The 18,550-nt window shown below is 42.2% G+C and overlaps 1 protein-coding gene across 2 annotated transcripts in view; it reads left to right on the top strand.

Annotated features, from left to right (window-relative positions):
• Window positions 1-18,550, top strand: part of LOC115795481 (nucleoprotein TPR-like) — a 34,124-nt gene that overhangs the window by 4,647 nt on the left and 10,927 nt on the right. For both annotated transcript variants that reach the window (XM_030751420.1, XM_030751421.1), the window contains exons 10-34: window positions 509-646; window positions 727-821; window positions 1,796-1,993; window positions 2,081-2,188; window positions 2,346-2,569; window positions 3,492-3,655; window positions 3,735-3,859; window positions 3,947-4,095; window positions 4,197-4,359; window positions 5,218-5,352; window positions 5,627-5,767; window positions 5,912-6,110; window positions 6,197-6,393; window positions 6,482-6,622; window positions 8,244-8,360; window positions 8,454-8,657; window positions 8,837-9,021; window positions 9,255-9,402; window positions 10,293-10,430; window positions 11,885-12,016; window positions 12,443-12,573; window positions 12,826-13,036; window positions 13,122-13,271; window positions 14,272-14,364; window positions 14,488-14,592. In XM_030751420.1, the coding sequence (XP_030607280.1) occupies window positions 509-646; window positions 727-821; window positions 1,796-1,993; window positions 2,081-2,188; window positions 2,346-2,569; window positions 3,492-3,655; window positions 3,735-3,859; window positions 3,947-4,095; window positions 4,197-4,359; window positions 5,218-5,352; window positions 5,627-5,767; window positions 5,912-6,110; window positions 6,197-6,393; window positions 6,482-6,622; window positions 8,244-8,360; window positions 8,454-8,657; window positions 8,837-9,021; window positions 9,255-9,402; window positions 10,293-10,430; window positions 11,885-12,016; window positions 12,443-12,573; window positions 12,826-13,036; window positions 13,122-13,271; window positions 14,272-14,364; window positions 14,488-14,592 (3,791 nt within the window). The remainder of the gene's footprint in view (window positions 1-508; window positions 647-726; window positions 822-1,795; window positions 1,994-2,080; window positions 2,189-2,345; window positions 2,570-3,491; window positions 3,656-3,734; window positions 3,860-3,946; window positions 4,096-4,196; window positions 4,360-5,217; window positions 5,353-5,626; window positions 5,768-5,911; window positions 6,111-6,196; window positions 6,394-6,481; window positions 6,623-8,243; window positions 8,361-8,453; window positions 8,658-8,836; window positions 9,022-9,254; window positions 9,403-10,292; window positions 10,431-11,884; window positions 12,017-12,442; window positions 12,574-12,825; window positions 13,037-13,121; window positions 13,272-14,271; window positions 14,365-14,487; window positions 14,593-18,550) is intronic.

Below are 18,550 nucleotides of genomic sequence, written 5' to 3'. Positions count from 1 at the left end.
TAAGTGGCCTACATTGCTGGTGGTGCATTATGTGGTCAGTTTTTAAACATATTGGCCCTGCTGGTTCCTCCACTTCTTTCTACATTCCCTCATATCCATTCCGATAGTTTCAGGAATCTCCCTCCAGGAATTTGCTGATATTTGTGAGTCCACATGTTGATGCTGTGATTATTATTCCTTATACCGAGACAATGATTGTTATTCTCTCACTGGTAAATTCAAAAACTGCAGTGAAAAAGTAACTGGAAATGCACAGGAGGAATCTAATTGTGGGCTGCGTTGACCTGATGTGTAGTTATATTTCTCGGGAAGTGCACGTCAGGTTACGCTGTAAGTTACAGTGTAGGCTCACAGGGGTTTGCAGGTATGGTGTAGACTGAAGCATAAATTACCAGTTAAGTCTTAGTAGTAAATGTATATTCTTAATAGGTTGAACTGGCTCTGTAGCTTTCCATATTCAGAGTGTCACTGATGACTCGTGTGTGATTTGATTTTACTGTCTTTACAGCCAGTAAGGCTCTAGAGAAGAAGGTGTCAGAGGGTGAAGAACTAAAGACTCAGCTTGAGGCGGAGCTTAAAGAGAAGATCGAGAAAATGGAGAAGGAGTTGGAAAACGCTACAGTGAAGGCTGCAGGCAAACGCTGCTGTAAGTGTCTTACCTGTGTTAAGTTGTGTCAAGAGAATATCTCTGCACACCTTTATGTACATGTGCATGTTCTGTTCCAGGCACGCCTTCGCTGACTGAGGAACAGTTGGATGCCATGTGCCCGTCAGCAGCTGCCATTGCCGCCATTGTCAAACCTGGCATGAAGTTCTTTGACGTGAGTTTATTGGGTTTTTGGGATGTGGTAGGAGGGCAGTTTGGCATTATGAATATGCAGAAATGATGCAGTGATTCTTGTCATGATGTAGAATTTCAAAGGAAGTTTTTCAACCTCTTGTGGAAGTGTGGAAAAACCTCTGAGGTCATTAGAGAGTCTTAAAGGGGACATATGCAAAATCCACTTTTTTTAGCCCTTAAATACATTTTTTTTTGTGTACTTTGAGTGTGTAGGAGTGAAGAAAATTTTAATGTATCCTCTCCCGGTGCTGCGTGGATATCTTTATATTCTTTTTGGGTCATAATTTTCAGGCTGTTCAGTTTTCTCTAGTCCCTGTTACTTTTTCTTTCCTCTTACGTCACAGTATTTGCTGTGGAACTGCTAAACAAGGACGTGGACTTCTGGCTTACCGATTTAGTGAATCCACCTTTTTTTTTTCTCGCAGCGATTTCGTAGTCCAAGTTCAGTTATGTCAAAATGTTCAGTTGTTGGGTGTATTAACCCACAGGATTCCTTACATGTTTTATATTGATGCGTTTTACTTCTCAAACAAGATGCAGTAGTAGTAGTAGTAGTAGTGCTCCCTTTTACTCTAGTTTATGGAATATTTATTTATTTGCAGTAGGTATTCAACATGCTGTCCTCATAGTTAAAAAATATCGGTCACCAAAGTAGATCTTAGTTCCACAATGACAGGAAAAAGGACAAATTAAGTAAAGAAAGTAAGAATAGAATCGATATAACTGAGAACTACTGTTAATTTAATTAGTGTTGTTGTTACTTGAGGCACTTTGATATATTGCAGATTTTCAGATATATTCGAGCGTACAGCTACTTTTTGTTGTGAAGATATAACTCTGTGAACTCGATCATATGCTGTCTGAAATGTTACTTTCTGTCATGCCTTTAGTCTGTCTGTGCCGCTGTAGTGTACCTGCTTAGAGTAATTCTTCCTCTTCCTCCTTTGTGCTTAGCTCTATAATGCGTATGCTGAGTGTCAGACACAGCTTCAGCTGGAGAAGCAGGAGACGAGGAGAGTGAGCAGGGTGCTGGATGAAATTGTCCAGGAGGTCGAATCCAAAGCTCCTGTCCTCAAACGTCAGAGGGAGGAGTACGAGAGCATGCAGAGGTCCATGGCCTCCCTGTGCAACAAGCTGGAGCAGGCTCGAACGGTATGGCAGCTGTTCATAAATTCATCTCTTCAGTTTTTGACTTGTTTTGTCATCTAAACTTGTATGCTGTTCATTTTTTGCTGTTAGGAAATCTATAGTTTGCAGAAAGAGAAAGAGGAGGCCAAGCAGCGCTGTGATGCCCTGGAGAGAGACAAACTGAGGACTGAGAGGCTGCTGGAGGATACATCTACACAGGTATGCTAATATATTCAGTACTACACCCCTCAAAATTTCATTTGTTAGGTCTGTTCCATCTGATTAGATTTGATGGCCATCACGTGAGTGGGGACTGATGAAGTATTCATGTTCAGTGGTGTAGATGGTTTCACTGATTCTTTTCTTTGTGGTCCAGGTGTGTGGTCTCCTGTTGGAGCTGGAGGAAGCCAGAGGCAAACAGGTGACCAAGGATGACAGCAGCTCTGCTGACATTTCTAGCACTTCGGAGGTGATCAGCCCTCAGCAGCTGTCTTTCCGCAGTGTGGAGGAGCTTCAGAGGCAGAACCAAAGCCTCCTGGGAAGGCTGAGGGAGCTGGAGGAGGAGAAGGACAAGCACCAGAGCCAAGTGACATCAGCACGGTAAAAGCGATGGTGCTTTTTATTTTACTCCTGCTGATACAAATACTTGTACTGGTAGTTCAGTACCCTGTTCATAAATCATATGCATTCTTGGGTTCAGAATGCAGTAACACAAGAGCCTTAGTGAGTAATAGAGGTGATTTTACCTGGATGACAGAGGGGAATCGTTCTAAACAGAGTTTCCTGTGTGGTATTTATAGTAGGACTACTCAGCATTTGTTTTCAGATTATTAGATCACAGACTGGGTGAGGAATCTCAAAAGATGTGTTAGAGGCTAGCTGTCACTCTGTAGGTGAGCACAAGTGACTTGAAATTAATGTTGCTTCACTATTTATTTCTTATAATGCTAAAGCACGTCCTGTAACAGCATGGCTCCAGATTAAGAGTCCAGGTGCTAAACTGGTGTGTGCGTAGTCCTGACTTTTCACTGCTTGAAAATATTTGACACTTTTTGAAGCAACAATACGACAAAATGGGCCACAATGGGAAAGTATTTTTTTCTAAACTGTGTGTTCTCTAATCCTTACAGAGTACACACAGTGGTAAACAATAGGCTGACTACCGGTACTTCATTTGTAAATCATCAAATTCAGTTTTTAATTAACATTTACAATTAAAGTACAGTGTGCTGCCTGTTTTGGAAACAAAGCTATAAATACATATTGTGCTATTTTTAACAATAACCCACATTAATAAAATTTTAGCTGTTAATGGTACATTATTCACCTTCGTGTTCACCTTACAGTTTTCAATAAATGTCTACTAACAAATGTTTGGCATTAGTTATGGCAACCAATTAATTATGAAGTCAGGTGATAGCTTTGAATCTTTTGCTGGTAATATTGTAATTAATCAGGGAAAATGTGACCAAGGTGAGTCAGATGAAACACAGATCAGCTATGTATCGCTGTCTTTTTGCAGGATATCAGAGTTGGAGTCCAGTGTGGGTCAACTTCAGAAGGAGGTGGAGCAACTGAGAGAGCAGAGGAACCAGCAGAAACAGCTGGCAGACTCAAACGCCAGGCAGAGAGACATGTATAAGGCTCTGCTGACACAGAGCACCGGCTTCAGCCTGCCTCCTCAAGGTAATGATAAAAATACTAGAATGCTACATGTGGCAGTTGAGGTGAACAGACACAATCAAGTTTTTGTGCATGTCTTCAGGTCAAGACTCTTCTCCCCACCCTGCACACGGCCGCTCTTCAGTCCCAGCTACTCGCTCTGCTCCTCAGAGAGCCGCTGCTGCAGAGTCAGCACAGAATGCTCAGACGAAAGCTGCTTTAAAACAGGTACGTACAAGCATATCTCCATATGACAAGGAATGCTGAATTAGGAATCTAATTCCAGACGCTCTTTTGATGTGTGTCTGTTTCCAGCTCAATGACGCCTTTGCTCTGTATAAGAAGGAGAAGGCAGAGAATGACAGGATGCTGAATGAAACCAATGACCGGCTGCAAAGGCAGCTGACAGAACTCCGCTCCAGCCACGCTAAGCTGACCTCTCAGCTAGAGTTCAGCAACAAGCGGTGGGTTCAGGACACAAAACACTAATGTGACAGATTGCGTGTTTATGTTTTGTTTTGTTTTTAAAGTCTGAGATCTGTGTGTGCGTGTTTCTAAATGCCAGATACGAAATACTCCAGGAGACTGTATCAGCCTATCGCAGAGAGATCTCTACCCTACAGGAGAGGAACCAAAAGTTGTCTGCAACGGCTCAGCGACACGAGCACATTATCCACACGATGAACCAGGACCTGAGACAGGCTACTGAAAAAGCAGCACTGGAAGAGGTGAGCAAAAACAGCGGAGAGGATCAGGACGCTTACTGTGTGTCAGTTGGGCTGTACTGGTTATCGTTCCAAATATCATTCGATTTTTCTCTGACGTTTATATTAACTCACCTTGGAAGCAGATTAAAAATCAGTTATGAATAACGAGGAGGAGTGGCTACAGTAGACTGTTTTAATGTATCTTTTAGGCTTCAAATCCAAATTTACTGCACACATCAGATGCACACAGTTTTATGGCTGAGCCAGACGTAACGAGTGACTGTTAAAAATAAAACCAGACTGTCCCATAAAAGCATAACCAGTTAGCACTGTATGTTCATGTGGCTTTTGCAGCTACTTCATAAACATCAAAGGGATAATAAGTTGAACCTCCTATCATGGATACTTTGTACCTATTCTAAAACAAATGTAGCGTGGCTGCTCGGCATGCTGTGAAATTTCTCTGAGCCAATTATGTCTCACTGTGCTGTTAACAACCAATCTAGAAAAGTTGAGTTCCCTTCTTCAGACTGAAGGAGACAAAACTAGCATCTCTGTTGGTGAAAGCAAAAACGAAATAATTTTTTTTTTTCCTTCTCATCTGGTTGAACGACCAGTGAGCTCTGTCATCTTGCCTGCCCATTTGTCCACAATTCACAAGACTCTCTAATCCTTCTATAGTATGTGTTAGAATTTAATCTGATTTACATACAACAACCATTCAATTTGTGCTCAAGTTCAGTCATATTTGCTGTTTCATGGGCACTTTTTCATTTTTATAAGAATCAGTACTCCTAGATTGTTGTTCAGATGTTAGTGGAACTTACACATGATGATTACCTAATGGGTCGCCATCAATATTGTGCTCTCTGTCTGTAGGTGCGTGTGGAGAACCTGACTAAAGAGAGAGACATGTTGAGACAAGCAGAGAGTCGACTCGGTCGAGAGAAGGAAGCCATGCTGGCTGAACAACGCAACCAAAACCTGCTGCTCACCAACCTCAAGACTATACAGGTACCGTATCACAGCAAGAGAGTTTGGAAATGTGATGCTTTTGGTAATTTCCTGTCATTTATATGCTAGACAGATGTCATAAGTCTGTGTTTTATATGCACAGAGGTCCAGTCTTCTCTGAATGCCTGTTTTGCATTGATACCTCTGTTTCCCCTTCAGTATTGGTCAAAACATGTGTAAAGTAAAAAGGATTTCAGTGCTTGAATTTAATTTCTCCAATGCTTTGTTTTTTTTTTTTTTTGTATTTTTGGGGGTCGGGGTGTCATATGTCCAGTTGACAATGGAGCGTACAGAAACTGAGACACGCCAGCGCCTGAACAACAAAATAGAACAACTGGAGTCTGAACTGACTTCGATGAAGACCAGACTAGAACAGGAAGTGGCACAAAGACATGCTCTCGGCCGCTCTATGGACGTATGTATATTTTATGTGTGTTCATCGCTTTAATTGTAAGTGTAGTTGGAGACAGTGTGGCTGAAACAGACTGATTGTGGAGCCAGTATATATTTTCCTGTCAGTAATAGTTTCATTCCTCTGTAACCTCCACCGCCCCTGCAGGCTCAGTTGTTAGAAGCTAAGAAGCAGCTAGAGACCCAGAACACACTGCAGCAGAAGACCAGGGAGCTGCTGCGTAGCACTGAGCAGCAGGTGGTTGTACTGAAAGCCCAGCTGGCCTCTGCTACCTCCTCTGAGGCTGTTACCACCTCCAGCACCACCCCAGTTACCAGGGCTGCAGGCCTCCGAGCACCACTGAGAGGTAAGCCATCATCAGTGTTACAGTATTATGTCATAGAATACTTGTATACTCAGTCAGCTTTAAAAGATCAGTAATGTCTCCCACAGTGCGCTCTCCAGTCCCAGCAGCCTCCCAGCTGTCTAGCCAATCAGAGCAGGAGCTCTCAGAGGTGAGGGGTCTCCTGCGCAGTGTTGAGGAGAAGAACAGCGAATTAGAAGAGCAGCTGAAGAATGCTAATGCCACTGTAGAGCAGTATAGATCCGTGGTGCTGACTCTGGAAGACAGTCTGAAGAAAGAGAAGGAGGTACAGCTCGCTGCTTTCATTCATAAACACAGTACTTCTTTGCATACCTTTTAACACACTAGCATACTGATCATTCTTCATGTTTTAGATGCGTTCTCCTCTGGAGCTTCGCCTGAAGGAGTCAGAGGAGGTGCAGAAGCAGCTGGAGAAGAGGATTTTGGAGCTGGAGAAAATGAAGCAGCAAGAACAAGAGGAGAGGAGAAAGGCTGTGGACGCAGTGGAGAAACAAGTAAGAAACCGTCTCTGGAGCTTGAATAAAAAGGGCGACTGGACTTCTTTTTGTTTCTTGAAGATTTTTCACCTCTCATCTGAAGGGCTTCTTCAGTTCTGGATGCTCTCCAATCCACACACGGTCAAAATTATGTGTACATGTTCAAATATATGCATATACCCCAAGTAATATTTGGTTAAATAAATGTTAAATGTTCTTGGCAGAACTGGTAGAATCCCTCAACCGTTTAAATTGGTCGATCTTTTAAGTGTATTTTTTATGGCTTTTTCAACACATTTTCAGTAGGGTTGAGGTCGGGACTTTGGGAAATCCATTTCAGAAGCTTAATCTTAGCCTTCTTTAGTCATTCCAAAACCAGTTTTGATATGTGTTTGGGATCACAGTACCTGTATCACTGGCAGCTAAACAGCTCCAGAGCATTACACTACCATCACCATGCTTGACGGCTGGTGCAGTGTTGTGAGATTTGAAGGCCTCACCTTTACTTCTCCAAACATACCGTTTGTCATTGTGGATAAAAGGCTCAATCTTTGTCTCGTCTGACCATAAAATTTTCCCGAGAAGGCATTTGGCTTCTCTGTGTGGGCAGCTGCAAATTTCAGCCAAGTCCGAAAGTGTGTTGATTTTGGAGCCGTGTTTTCTTTGTTGGTCAGCACCCGCTCAGTCTGTGGTGACATAAAACTGGCTTCACTGTGGACGGTGATGCTGGTGTTCCAGCATTTTCCAGGCTTGGTTGTTTCTGGGTTTTCCTGAACATCCTCACCAGTTTGCTCCCATCTAAAGATTATAGTTTGGGTCTTCTTTCAGACCTCGGCAAAGTGGTGACACATCCGAATAACTTGTATTTACATAAAATTGTTTGAACTGCAATTGTTTAGAAATGGTTCCTAGAGACCTTCACAGTTTGTGTACATTTTTTTAAAATTATAATTCACCTTCTTAGATCTCCACTGAGGTCCTTGGACTTTCCCATTGTTGAGTACTGGTCACTACGAGTGCTGTCAAACAAATGCTTTTAATGCTGTCAAACAGAAACCGCCAGTTGTAGTCAATCATGATCACTAACGAGGAGTTAATAGGCATTGGTCTTAAGTTAAAAGACATTGTAGAACCTTCAGCACTACTTATCAAAAGATTTAAGGGAGCATATGAATATATTTGAGTCTGCATGCATACTTTTGATGCTGTATGGATTAGACAAAATCAAAACTAAATTCCAACTTGTGTACCCAATTCTTGTTTTTAAAGTTTTTAAAGATGTATGCTGTACAACCATTACACCCTGAAAAAGAATGGTTTAAAGAAATCATTAAAAGCCCCAAATTACCATGACATTCATGCCCACGATGAATTATATATAACTAAGTTTGAAGCCACCATCTGACTGGGGCCTTTCTGTGTGGATGCTCTCCCCGTGTCTGTGTGGGTGCTCTCTGGCTTCCTCCTACAGTCCAAAGAGATGCAGTAAGTGGGGTTAGGTTAATTGGTGATTTTAAATTGGTCATAAGTGTGAATGGCAACCTGTCCAGGCTGTACCCCGCTTTGTGCCCTATGGCAGCTGAGATAGCGAGGTGTAAAATAGGTGTTTGCAGTAATGTTCCTTCCTCTCTTTGTGCAGGTGTGTGAGCTGCAACGCAGTCTGAAGGCCAGTCAGGTAGAGCAGCAGGAGGCGCTAGAGAGGGCTACTGGTGCTGTAACGCAGGAGCAGAAGGCCATACAGGAAAGCCTTCTCCAGGTACAAACACTGATTAATATACCTAGTTTCTATCATGTTTCTTCTAGTGGACATGCACCTGAAACTCCCTCTCCCTTTCTCTTCTCCTGTCAGACTAAGCTAGCTGGAGAGGCACAGGCTAAGTATGAACGGGAGCTAATGCTTCACGCTGCTGACGTGGAGGGTCTACAGGAGCTGAAGAAGAGATTCCAACAAGGAGCCACACAAAAGATGGAGTTAGAGGAGGAACTGAAGAAGACCTCCTCTCTCCTGCAGGAGAAAACTGCAGCCTGGAACACAGCAGAGAAAAAGCTGAAGGTAGAACAACCCAAAAGTCTGAAGAGGGAAACTAACCACCCTGTCTTTTCACGCACATTTGAATGAGTTATGTAAAGTTAAATAAATCGTGTGATTAATCTTAATTTAAACAAATGAAAATGTTGTCACAAGACTGTTTCTCAGTGATCTTAACAGTCTTTATTGTGACTCTCATTCAGGAGGATGTGTCCAATCAGAGCCGTCGCTGTGAGGAGTTGGAGAAGCAGAATACCCTGCTGCACCAACAGATGGATGAAATGGCTGCGAAGAACCGCCAGCTGCAGCAACAACAGCAGCAGCAGCAGCTTGATTTGTCATTTAGCGAGGAAGGAAAGACCACTGAGCAAATACTAGAAATCCTCAGGTACTGCACCACGAGAGGCTGATGAGCACGTGCGTTATTGCATATGTCTTGAGATAGTTCACACTTTATCTTGAAGTAGAAGCATATGTAGACGTTGTGCAAATAAGTTTTATAACAAAGGGATCATTACAGTTTCATTTCATCATGAAATGTATGATCATCAAGCATCATCATCATGATGCTTCAGAGGTAACAAAGTAGAACTGAGTGTAAAAGGTGCATTTGTGGTGTAGGTTCGTGCGGCGGGAAAAGGAGATCGCTGTGGCTCGATGTGAGGCATCTGACGGAGAGGCCCTTCGCTACAAACAGCGAGTGGAACACCAAGAAAGAGAACTGAAGGATCTACAGGAAGCCCTGAATGCTGAGAGGGAGAAGATGCAGGTATGAGTTGGAGGAATGATTGCACAGTTTTACTTTTCATCAGATAATGTAGCAAACTAGAAGCTGTGTTTCTGATAACATAATCTGCATACTGGGATGATTGTCGAGTCTGCTGCGGCTGAGGTAAAAAATTCACAGGGGGCCCCTCCAACCAGTATTCATCACCATTATGTTATAAGCCTAGCAAAAAGTTGATTTTGTTCATCTGGACGTGGGAAAAACGCGTGGATGAATGCCGAAATGTTTCTCTCATGGAAAACGCTTCATCCTGATGAACAGACTCGGCTTTCTGGGATTTCTTTACCTGGATGAGTGTCAGGGTGGAGCTCTTGGACTTCATCTCAACTGTTACAGGTTTAGCCAAAATGACCTGTTATGGTTTTTTCCCCATGGGTAGTTTGGTTGATAACACACTGGTTGTTGTTTTTGTGAGCATTGTACAGATAAATATAAGGTATCCTGGTGAGTTACCTCTTAACTCAGTAGTAACACCATAATGTTGTAACTTCAGCAGAATAAATGAGTGTGGATTAAGCAGTTACACTGATTTAAATCGTGGGATTAGAAATATCAGCTCGGACCAAAAAAAAAAAAAAGGCACGTTATTTCCTGAGACAAGAGACACTGATAAATATTTGAGGAAATACTGTTGTATGAAAAGCTTCATTGTACTCTACAAAACCTTTCTTCCACATATTTGTCAAACAACTTAAACATGAATTGTAGTTGATAATTCTCATTAAGAGTCAGCTCAAAAGTTTCTATTGTCTGTAGGACTGCAGAGAATCTGTAGTAGCAATTAGTACAAAGTAGGATGGTAGCACGACTCTCGAATGTGCAAAGGACAAAAACGACAATTCTGTTTATTATTATTACCGCTCTGTTCTCAGGCTACAGCAAAGACTCTGGTCCAGCAGGAGGAGCAGTTGAAGAAGATGGAGACTATCAGCGCTCTCCAGGAAACCAGCAGGATGCTGAAAATGGACCGAGATAAACTGGAGCGAGAGCTGCAGCAAGCTCAGGCTAAAGTAAGTTCACGGCACTGGGTGTTGCTGTTTGTCTTAATGCTTCATTCAGTCTTTTCCTGCAGCTTAGTCTGTTATGCTTTTAAGTTTAGATTCTCATCTGTAAACATTTAAAAACGAACAAGCAGGGAAGAGGGACAGTTTGTGAAATCATCGCAATCTGGCAGAATTTTGATGGAGAAAATGAAGGTTTCTTTGCAGACGTGTCGGAATAAACTGACACCGTCTGCACAGTTAGTACAGACGAGTGGGCACGAACCTGCAGTGACAAAAGGTTGATTATGTGTTGTTTATTTAGACAGTTTTAGCCTGAATTGTAATTTTTGTGTTAAGTAGATTAGGAGAGATGCATGGATTCCAATTCCAATTTTTAATTAATTTTTCCTGAGTGTAACCTGCAATTCTGATTTCTTTCTAAGAACTAACTGACAGCATAAAGGAGAAAAAATAAACTTTACTTCGATGCATAATATTATTGTCATAATAAAATAAATAAATAAACTTTACAATTTCCCCCAATCTGCAGCCGTAAATGACTGAAAATAAGAAGCTCTGCTGCTGAATGAGTTGCAGTACGCCCACCTTTACCTGACATATTTTACATACAAAAGCAGGAGCAATGAATGTCAGTAACAAAACAAATGTCAGGCACTTGCATTATTTTCTGTATGTCTGTAAGTTCACCAGAACTCCACAGAACCATAAGTACCTCGCCCACTGACAGGTGGAGGGAGGTTCTGTTTTCACTCGCGTTGGTCTGCTCGTTTGTTAGCAGGATAATTCAGAAAATTCTGAACGGATTTATATTAAAATTTCTGGAGTTGTTGGGGGTGGTACACGGAACAGTTGATTAAATTTTGGTGGAGATCTGGTTCATGTTCTTTTTATAAAAGGATTCTTTACCATTGTGAAATAGGGACTTGAACATATGGGAGGCTGACTGCCCGGTCAGTTGTCTGGGTTGAGAACGCTGGTAATCGGCTCATTTTGTTCCTTGGCTGCCCGATAGGTGTGTCTCTATAGATGAGGAAATTAGTATCTAGTTTTGTACCTTCTTCCATAGATTTTTCCTTGAGGACATCAGTAATGGATGGAAATGTGCAATTGGATGAGTTTCCCTCTCCAGCTGCAATTTTCTAGAGGCAAATGGCACACACAGCTGCTTCAGCGCTCACTTTCTCATCTTTATCAATGGAACTAAACCAAAAATACTTCCAGAAATACTTGACTTCACTAACGTCACCAACATGTTCCACTGCTCGCTGAACTTACTGCCCATTCACCATCAGACTCCCCTCTGGTGGCATTTTTGTTTTGCACTACAGTGCATGACCTCGGTACAGCATCTCCTCTTGTTTTATTAGCCTGTTTTTGTCTAAGTTCCCTGGTATATCTTGGTACTGACCAAGCCTGCTCCAACTGCTTTTTGAAAACCTCCCAAAATTGTGTCTCACCAGGTGACAAAACTCCAGGCAGACATCAGCCCTCTGCATCAGTCTCTGTCTGTGCTGTCAGAGAAGAATGGCTCCCTGCAGGCTGACAAGAGGCTGTTGGAGGAAGACCTTAAACGGTTGAAGGCAAAAAATCAGGTAATGCCACTGCGTGAAGGAGGTTAAGTACATGTGTAAATGCTTTTATCATCTCTCTCTCGTTTCTGCTACACCGCAGCGGCTCCATAGTGTAGTGGTTTACACATTCGCCTAACAAGTTTGATCCCAGGAGGAGACACACATCTTTTGGGGGTTGCATAAGGAAGGGCAGAAAATTGAAGGGCATCAAAATGTGGCTATTCAAATATGCAGAACTACCCACTGTGGCAACGCCTTGTGAATAAGTGAATAGATGGATGTAGTTTTTTTTTTTTTTTCCCCCTGTGTCTACTACACAGGATTCTACTATACAGAGATTCATCTGTTTTTATTTTTTATTGTACACTCTTTGTTCTAAGTTTCTGCAGTCTTTACATTATGTCCATGCTTAGTTTTTTTTGTTTGGTTTTGTTTTTATTCTGACAGCAACTGATCAGCCAGCAGAAAGACGGTGATGTTGAGGAAAGACAGAAACTCACCACTGAGAGAGAGGCTCAGCAGAAACGCATCACACAGCTAACTGAAGACACAGCCAAGCTGAAGGCTGAACTGGCCAGGTGGAGAACACACACACACACACACACCATGGGGTTAAATACACTCTTAACACCACAAAGGTGAAGTAAATGAAGCTTAGCCCATGTGCTTACTGGATATTTTCTTAACTCTAGTTTCTGCTGTGTGGTTTGTGCCAGACTTTTGTAGTTTTGCTGTCTGATTGATTAGAATCTAAATTCCAGCAGCTCAGTAGAAAGCTGATCAATGCATCTTAGAAAATAAACTAACAGAGATTATTATGTGTGACACAGATCCAGTGCTAGTGGCAGTTTAGCTCAGTCTCAGGTGCAAAGCTTCAGAGAGTCTGTCGGCCGCCTGACGTCCGAAAGAGACTCTCTGAAGAAAGACCTGGAAGCGAAAAATAACGACATTATGGAGAAGAACAAGACCATCACCCAGGTGAAGAAGATTGGACGGCGCTACAAAACCCAGTACGAGGAGCTCAAAGCCCAGCACGACAAGGTGCGACCAATAGTTTGTGGAAACAGTTTGGACCAGTTAAGTGTGGATGACAACAGGAGTGAGTACTTGTGTTCGTCTCCTCTAGCTGGTTGGTGAAACAGCTGCCAAAGCAGGAAGCGAGGCGGCTCCGAGCCAGGAGGCGCAGCAGGAGTTGAAAAAAGCCCAGGAGCAGCTCAGCAAGACCCGGGAGGAGCTGAATGCTCTGAAAGAAGAGGTTCAGAAAAAACAGGAGGAGGTGAGCAAACGATAAACAAAACAAACATCTTCATATTTTTCAAACAACTGCAAAACATTTTTAATAAATCAAGGTCTTTGAGTGAGTATTTGAGATGATGTTTGGAGCAAGAGTTCCAAACATCAGCAGCAGTTCTGCTCCATGCACATAGTTCAGTAGTTATTAATAGTTCACCATAATTTTGCTAATTAATGATTGAAGTTGAACATCAGCACTTCAGTTACATCTGAATTTCTATGTTGGACTAAGAAAGCTTAGAAAAATGGATGAATATTGAAGATGATAATTGACTCGTTGAGCGGTTATGAAAATGTCCGTTAGATGCTGTTAAGTTTTGGTGTAAAGTACAAATTAGAAATGTGCACAAAGTTACAAATGGATACTCTGTTTCTTCACATCTGATCCTAAAGCTCTGGTTTGATGCCAAATTATTTCAGATAAGTAGCTGCACAGAACAACTTGCCAATATCTGCTAGTTTAATTTATCTTGTACAGATAGAGAATTTCATTTAGAGATTTCTGTTCCTGTGGTGTGTGAACTTTTGAAGATTTTCTGAACTGAACCATAACTGTTAAATAGCAGTTAAAGCCGTGTTTGTCAGTTCTATTGGTTTTACAATTGTCTTGCTTCAGTGACGGTTCCAGATTGCATCAGGGTGCTTTGAACCTTTAAACTTCCCTCAAAGTCTGTTTGGATTATTGTTGTATTTTCTTTTTTCTTTGACTCATTATTTTTCATATCTGTGGTATATTTAGGGGTTCACGTTGTGTTGGCCGGGTGTGCGAAATATTCATAGTTACACAAAACATCAAACAAACGACTGCTTTTTTTTTTTTTTTTGGCGTCGGGAAATAAAAAAACAATAACTGATTACCTTTTATAAGTGACGCTGTTACTCATACAGCATTCAGCTGACAGATCATTTAAAGATGTTCAGCTGTTACTGATGCAATAGTGGCTCTGGTTGCTTTTAGTTTAAGTGCCAGTTTGTTCTACCAGGCCCAGAAGTCCCAGCAGGAGTTGGAAGTTGTCCAGAAGGAAAGCCAGCAGACCAAGGAAAAGTTCCAGGAAGTCCAAAACCAGCTGACACAGGTACAGCTCGATAAAGTTACAACTGAAACTGGCAGCAAATCTTTATTAAAAGATGGAAAGAGTTAGCGCTCTGTGTAGATTCATCATGTTGTTGTCTCTGTTGTCTCCTCTTTGATGCTACAGGTCCAGTCCCAGCTGTCCCAGACCCAGACTCAACTGCAGCAGAATCAGAACCAGCTGACCCACAATCAGAAAGAGCTTCAACAAGCCAAGAGCCACACCCAGCAGGTGAGCAGTCTAGCAGAGACCTTTTATTTATCTGGGATATCAACCCTAAAGAGTGTTAACGCACAGTAGCTACAGCTCAGTGACGTGCAGTCAGGGGAGGCAGGTGAGGCACGGCCTCACCTGTCATCGTGGAAATATAAAATTAAAAAATAAATTAAATGGTTATATTCATTCAGTGATTTGTATTTTAAAGTTCTTTTCCATTTAACTACACCATTTTTAGATTAGTTTTTTCAAAATCGCTGAATTTTCGCATTTGCCGGTCAAATACTAAGAGACGAACGGTGAGGCACCAGCCTGGCGAGCCGCACCACGGATTGCGCAATCCGTGGTGCGGCTCAGTATAGTCATTGCCAATGACTACTAACTGTGCTGGCATGCTATGCAGTGAGACCGGATTACTTTCCCTTTGTATGTGGCTATTAAAATGTTCTAACACTTTTACTATATGAACTAAATTTCTATATTTTAGCTGGTGTATATAATGCACAGTTTTTTTTTGTTTTGTTTTTGTCATTAACAACTGTATGTGTGTGTAATGCATTCTTGTGCTGAGCGATCATGAAACTGCTGCGAAGAGACACTAGGTGAGGCACGCAGTTCTCGTGCCTCATGGTAGGGGGCGCTGGTGATCCCAGGGACTCTACGACTCCTCGGCGGCAAGCTACCATAAACAGTTAGCAAGGCCAGTTAGTTTTTCCTGTTGCTTGGCCTTATGTTCAACATGGAAGATTACATAACTCAACTGAAAGAATTTTCTAAACTGGACTTTCAATCGAAGCAGAAGATAATAATTAAAGGAAGACCAACACCGGAGCTAAAAGGTTTGCTTCAGACTATGGGACAGAAGACCCGCTCTTTTCAGACAGACTGGTACACACGAAAAGGCTGGCTTTGTGGATGTCCAGCAAGAAACCGCCTTTTCTGCTTTTCCTGCCTTCTTTTCTCAACTTGTCACAATGTGTGGACTCAGATGGGATATTGTGACCTGAAGAATTTACAAAGAAGCCTCATCAAACATGAGCGTTCCACCGCGCACATTCAAAGTCAAATCGCACTAAAAACGTTCGGGATGTCCAGGATAGACTTGGCTTTGGACGAACAGCGAAGACTTAACATCAACATCCACAATGCAAAGGTAAAGGAGAATCGAGAGATTTTAAAAGATCTCATCAATGCCACCTGCTTCCTTGGCAAACAACAACTGGCATTTCGTGGAAATGATGAAAGTACAGGCTCTGCTAATCGTGGCAACTATGTTGAACTATTACATGCTTTTGCTGAGAAAGATGACAGGTTAGCTAGACATTTGGAGACATCCACTGTATTTTCTGGCTTGTCAAATAGAATACAAAATGATTTAATCGAAGCCGTCGGTGAGGTCATTAGAAATGACATTAAAAAGGAGATCGGTGCAGCCCCATTCGTTGCTGTAGAAGTAGATGAGACCACAGATGTTACAAACCAAGCTCAGATTTCGGTCATATTAAGGTATGTGGCTACATCTGAAGCAGGCTGTGAGGTGAAGGAAGCGTTTTTGGGCTTTGATGATGTGAGTGAGGACAGGCGCGCTCCTGCCATTGCTGAGTATGTCTTGGGAGTGTTGGAGAGGTACGACTTAGGGTTTAATCCCGGGATCCGGGATTCCCGGGAAATGCGATCAGAACCATTTCCCGTTTCCCGGGAAACGTTAGACGGGAAACCGGGAAAAAAGTCGCGCGCGTCGATTTGACTTTCAGAAAGAAAAGAAAGCTTCAGAATGTTAAATTTAAGGAAATATTGAGAGAAGGGTTCGTTTAATGCGAAAAGCATTTCTCTTCATTTCAGGCACGTTCAGCCTCCGTTTAAGGCTTCAGCCTTCATCTCAAGCGTTTTAATAGAGGTATTACACAGTTGTACTTTTTTCCTCTTTAATTTGTTGAAATCGTAGGCAATGTGTTTACCCTAAGGTATATTGTATTATATAATTTTATATTATTATATATTGTTATATTGCATTATATAGCCTATAAAATATGCCTGCCCTGAACAATAAAGAAATATCTGTTTAACTTCGAGTGTTTCTTTTCCTCGTTTGCAGCCGCTTACTAACAATCATGAATTAGGATACGGGCCTAATGTGTGAAGAAATTATCATGAAATAGATTGCTTTAACATATTTCGCTTTTAAAATGGAGTTGAGTAAAATTTATATTTTTTAGGCTATAAGGATTGGCCAGCTTTTCAATAGACGATTCACAGCGAACCTACTTTAACCCTCAGACACGGTGTTATAAATTTGCTGTTGCCAGAATGGCAATGACCAAGTCGTAGTGCATTACTCAAGGCCCTGTGTTATGCCATATTATAGTGTAGTACGGTAGTTAACTTTTCAATGACTATTACAGCGTTCCACTGGTGGAGATATAGCACAACAGATGTCGCCACGACAGCGTGGCTGAGCCATTATCAATGCTGTGGAGATGAACCGTATTGTTTTGCACCAGCAGTTGTAAAATATCTTGGTATAATTCCATGTACAATGGAGGAATATTCGAATTATATTTGTTAAGGGAGTGTTGAGGAACGACACAACACCGCATAGCTCGAGCACTCGAATGCAGAGATGTAGGTTTTATTGCGTTAATCAAGCCGACGTTACCCCCTACTGGGCATAACAGGACATAGCTGGAAAGCTACCTCTACAATATCAGAATAGTTTAAGCCCGACACAGGCTACAGAAGGCCTAATTAAAATAAATAAATAAATAAACTTTTTCCCGGGATTCCCGGGAAATGGCTCGTCATTTCCCGGGATTTAATTCATGTCATTTTCGGGAAAAATATTAAACCCTAGTACGACTGTGCTGACAAGCTTGTAGCTCAGACCTATGATGGGGCCGCTGTAATGGCTTCAGAGCTCAATGGCGTGCAAGCTAAAATTAAAGAAAAAGTGCCTGAAGCCATGTTCACACACTGTTACGCACACAAGCTGAACTTGGTGCTCTTGCATTCAGCAAAGTGCATGCCGGAATGTCGCACGTTTTTTAAAACAGCTGAGGGACTAGCGTAATTTTTCAGCAAGTCCACCAAGCGCACTCACTTGCTGGATGATGTTGTCAAGCGCCGTTTACCCAGAGCAGCACCTACAAGATGGAGCTCTAACTCTAGGCTGCTGCAGACAATAAGCATGCACCAAAATGATCTGCGCACGTTGTTTCATGTTATTATGGAAAATCCCGACATCTGGGATAATGACACGCTGATGATGGCAGCAGGATACGATCGGTGGCTTTCAAAAGCATCAACATACTTTCTCCTTATGGTGTTTGAGGACATTTTCAATGAAACTGACGCGCTTTTTAGAGTGCTACAAAACAAAGTGATGGACATTGAATATTGTCTTGCACGCATCCGCGACACTGTTGTAGCTCTCGAGCGCATGAGACTCAAGTTCGACAGTTTCTGGGACCGATTTGAGCAGAAATGCAGCGCACTGAATCTGACAGAGAGTGGAGACAGACAGTCGATTAGATGTGAACGAAAACGAGTGTTCTGTAACATTCTGGAAAACATAAGCTGTCAAATGAAGGCCAGGTTCGATCATTTTGGTGAGCTGGCTTTCCTTGGTTTGGTGGACTGCACAAAATTCAGTGAAATGTCAGAACATTTTGATGACGCAAAACTGCAGAGCCTGTCAAAATATGCCAGATTCTTTGACTTTGTGGAACTAAAAGCGAATCTCGTTGGACTGTATAGCTCACAAACGGTGAGGGTTCAATGTAAATCTCCTGGACAGCTTCTTAGCTTTTTGGCCCAGAATGATCTCACTGAAACTGTTCCTGAGGCGACAAAGTTGCTCCAGCTTGTGCTCACTGTTCCAGCTACTACAGCCTCAGTGGAGCGCTCATTCTCTGCACTGAAAAGACTGAAAACATACAGTCGGAACAGGACTGATCAAGCACGACTTTCTTCACTG

This window comes from Archocentrus centrarchus, chromosome 17, assembly GCF_007364275.1.
Source record: "Archocentrus centrarchus isolate MPI-CPG fArcCen1 chromosome 17, fArcCen1, whole genome shotgun sequence".
NCBI lineage: Eukaryota > Metazoa > Chordata > Actinopteri > Cichliformes > Cichlidae > Archocentrus > Archocentrus centrarchus.
This window is presented reverse-complemented; position numbering and strand designations above follow the sequence as displayed.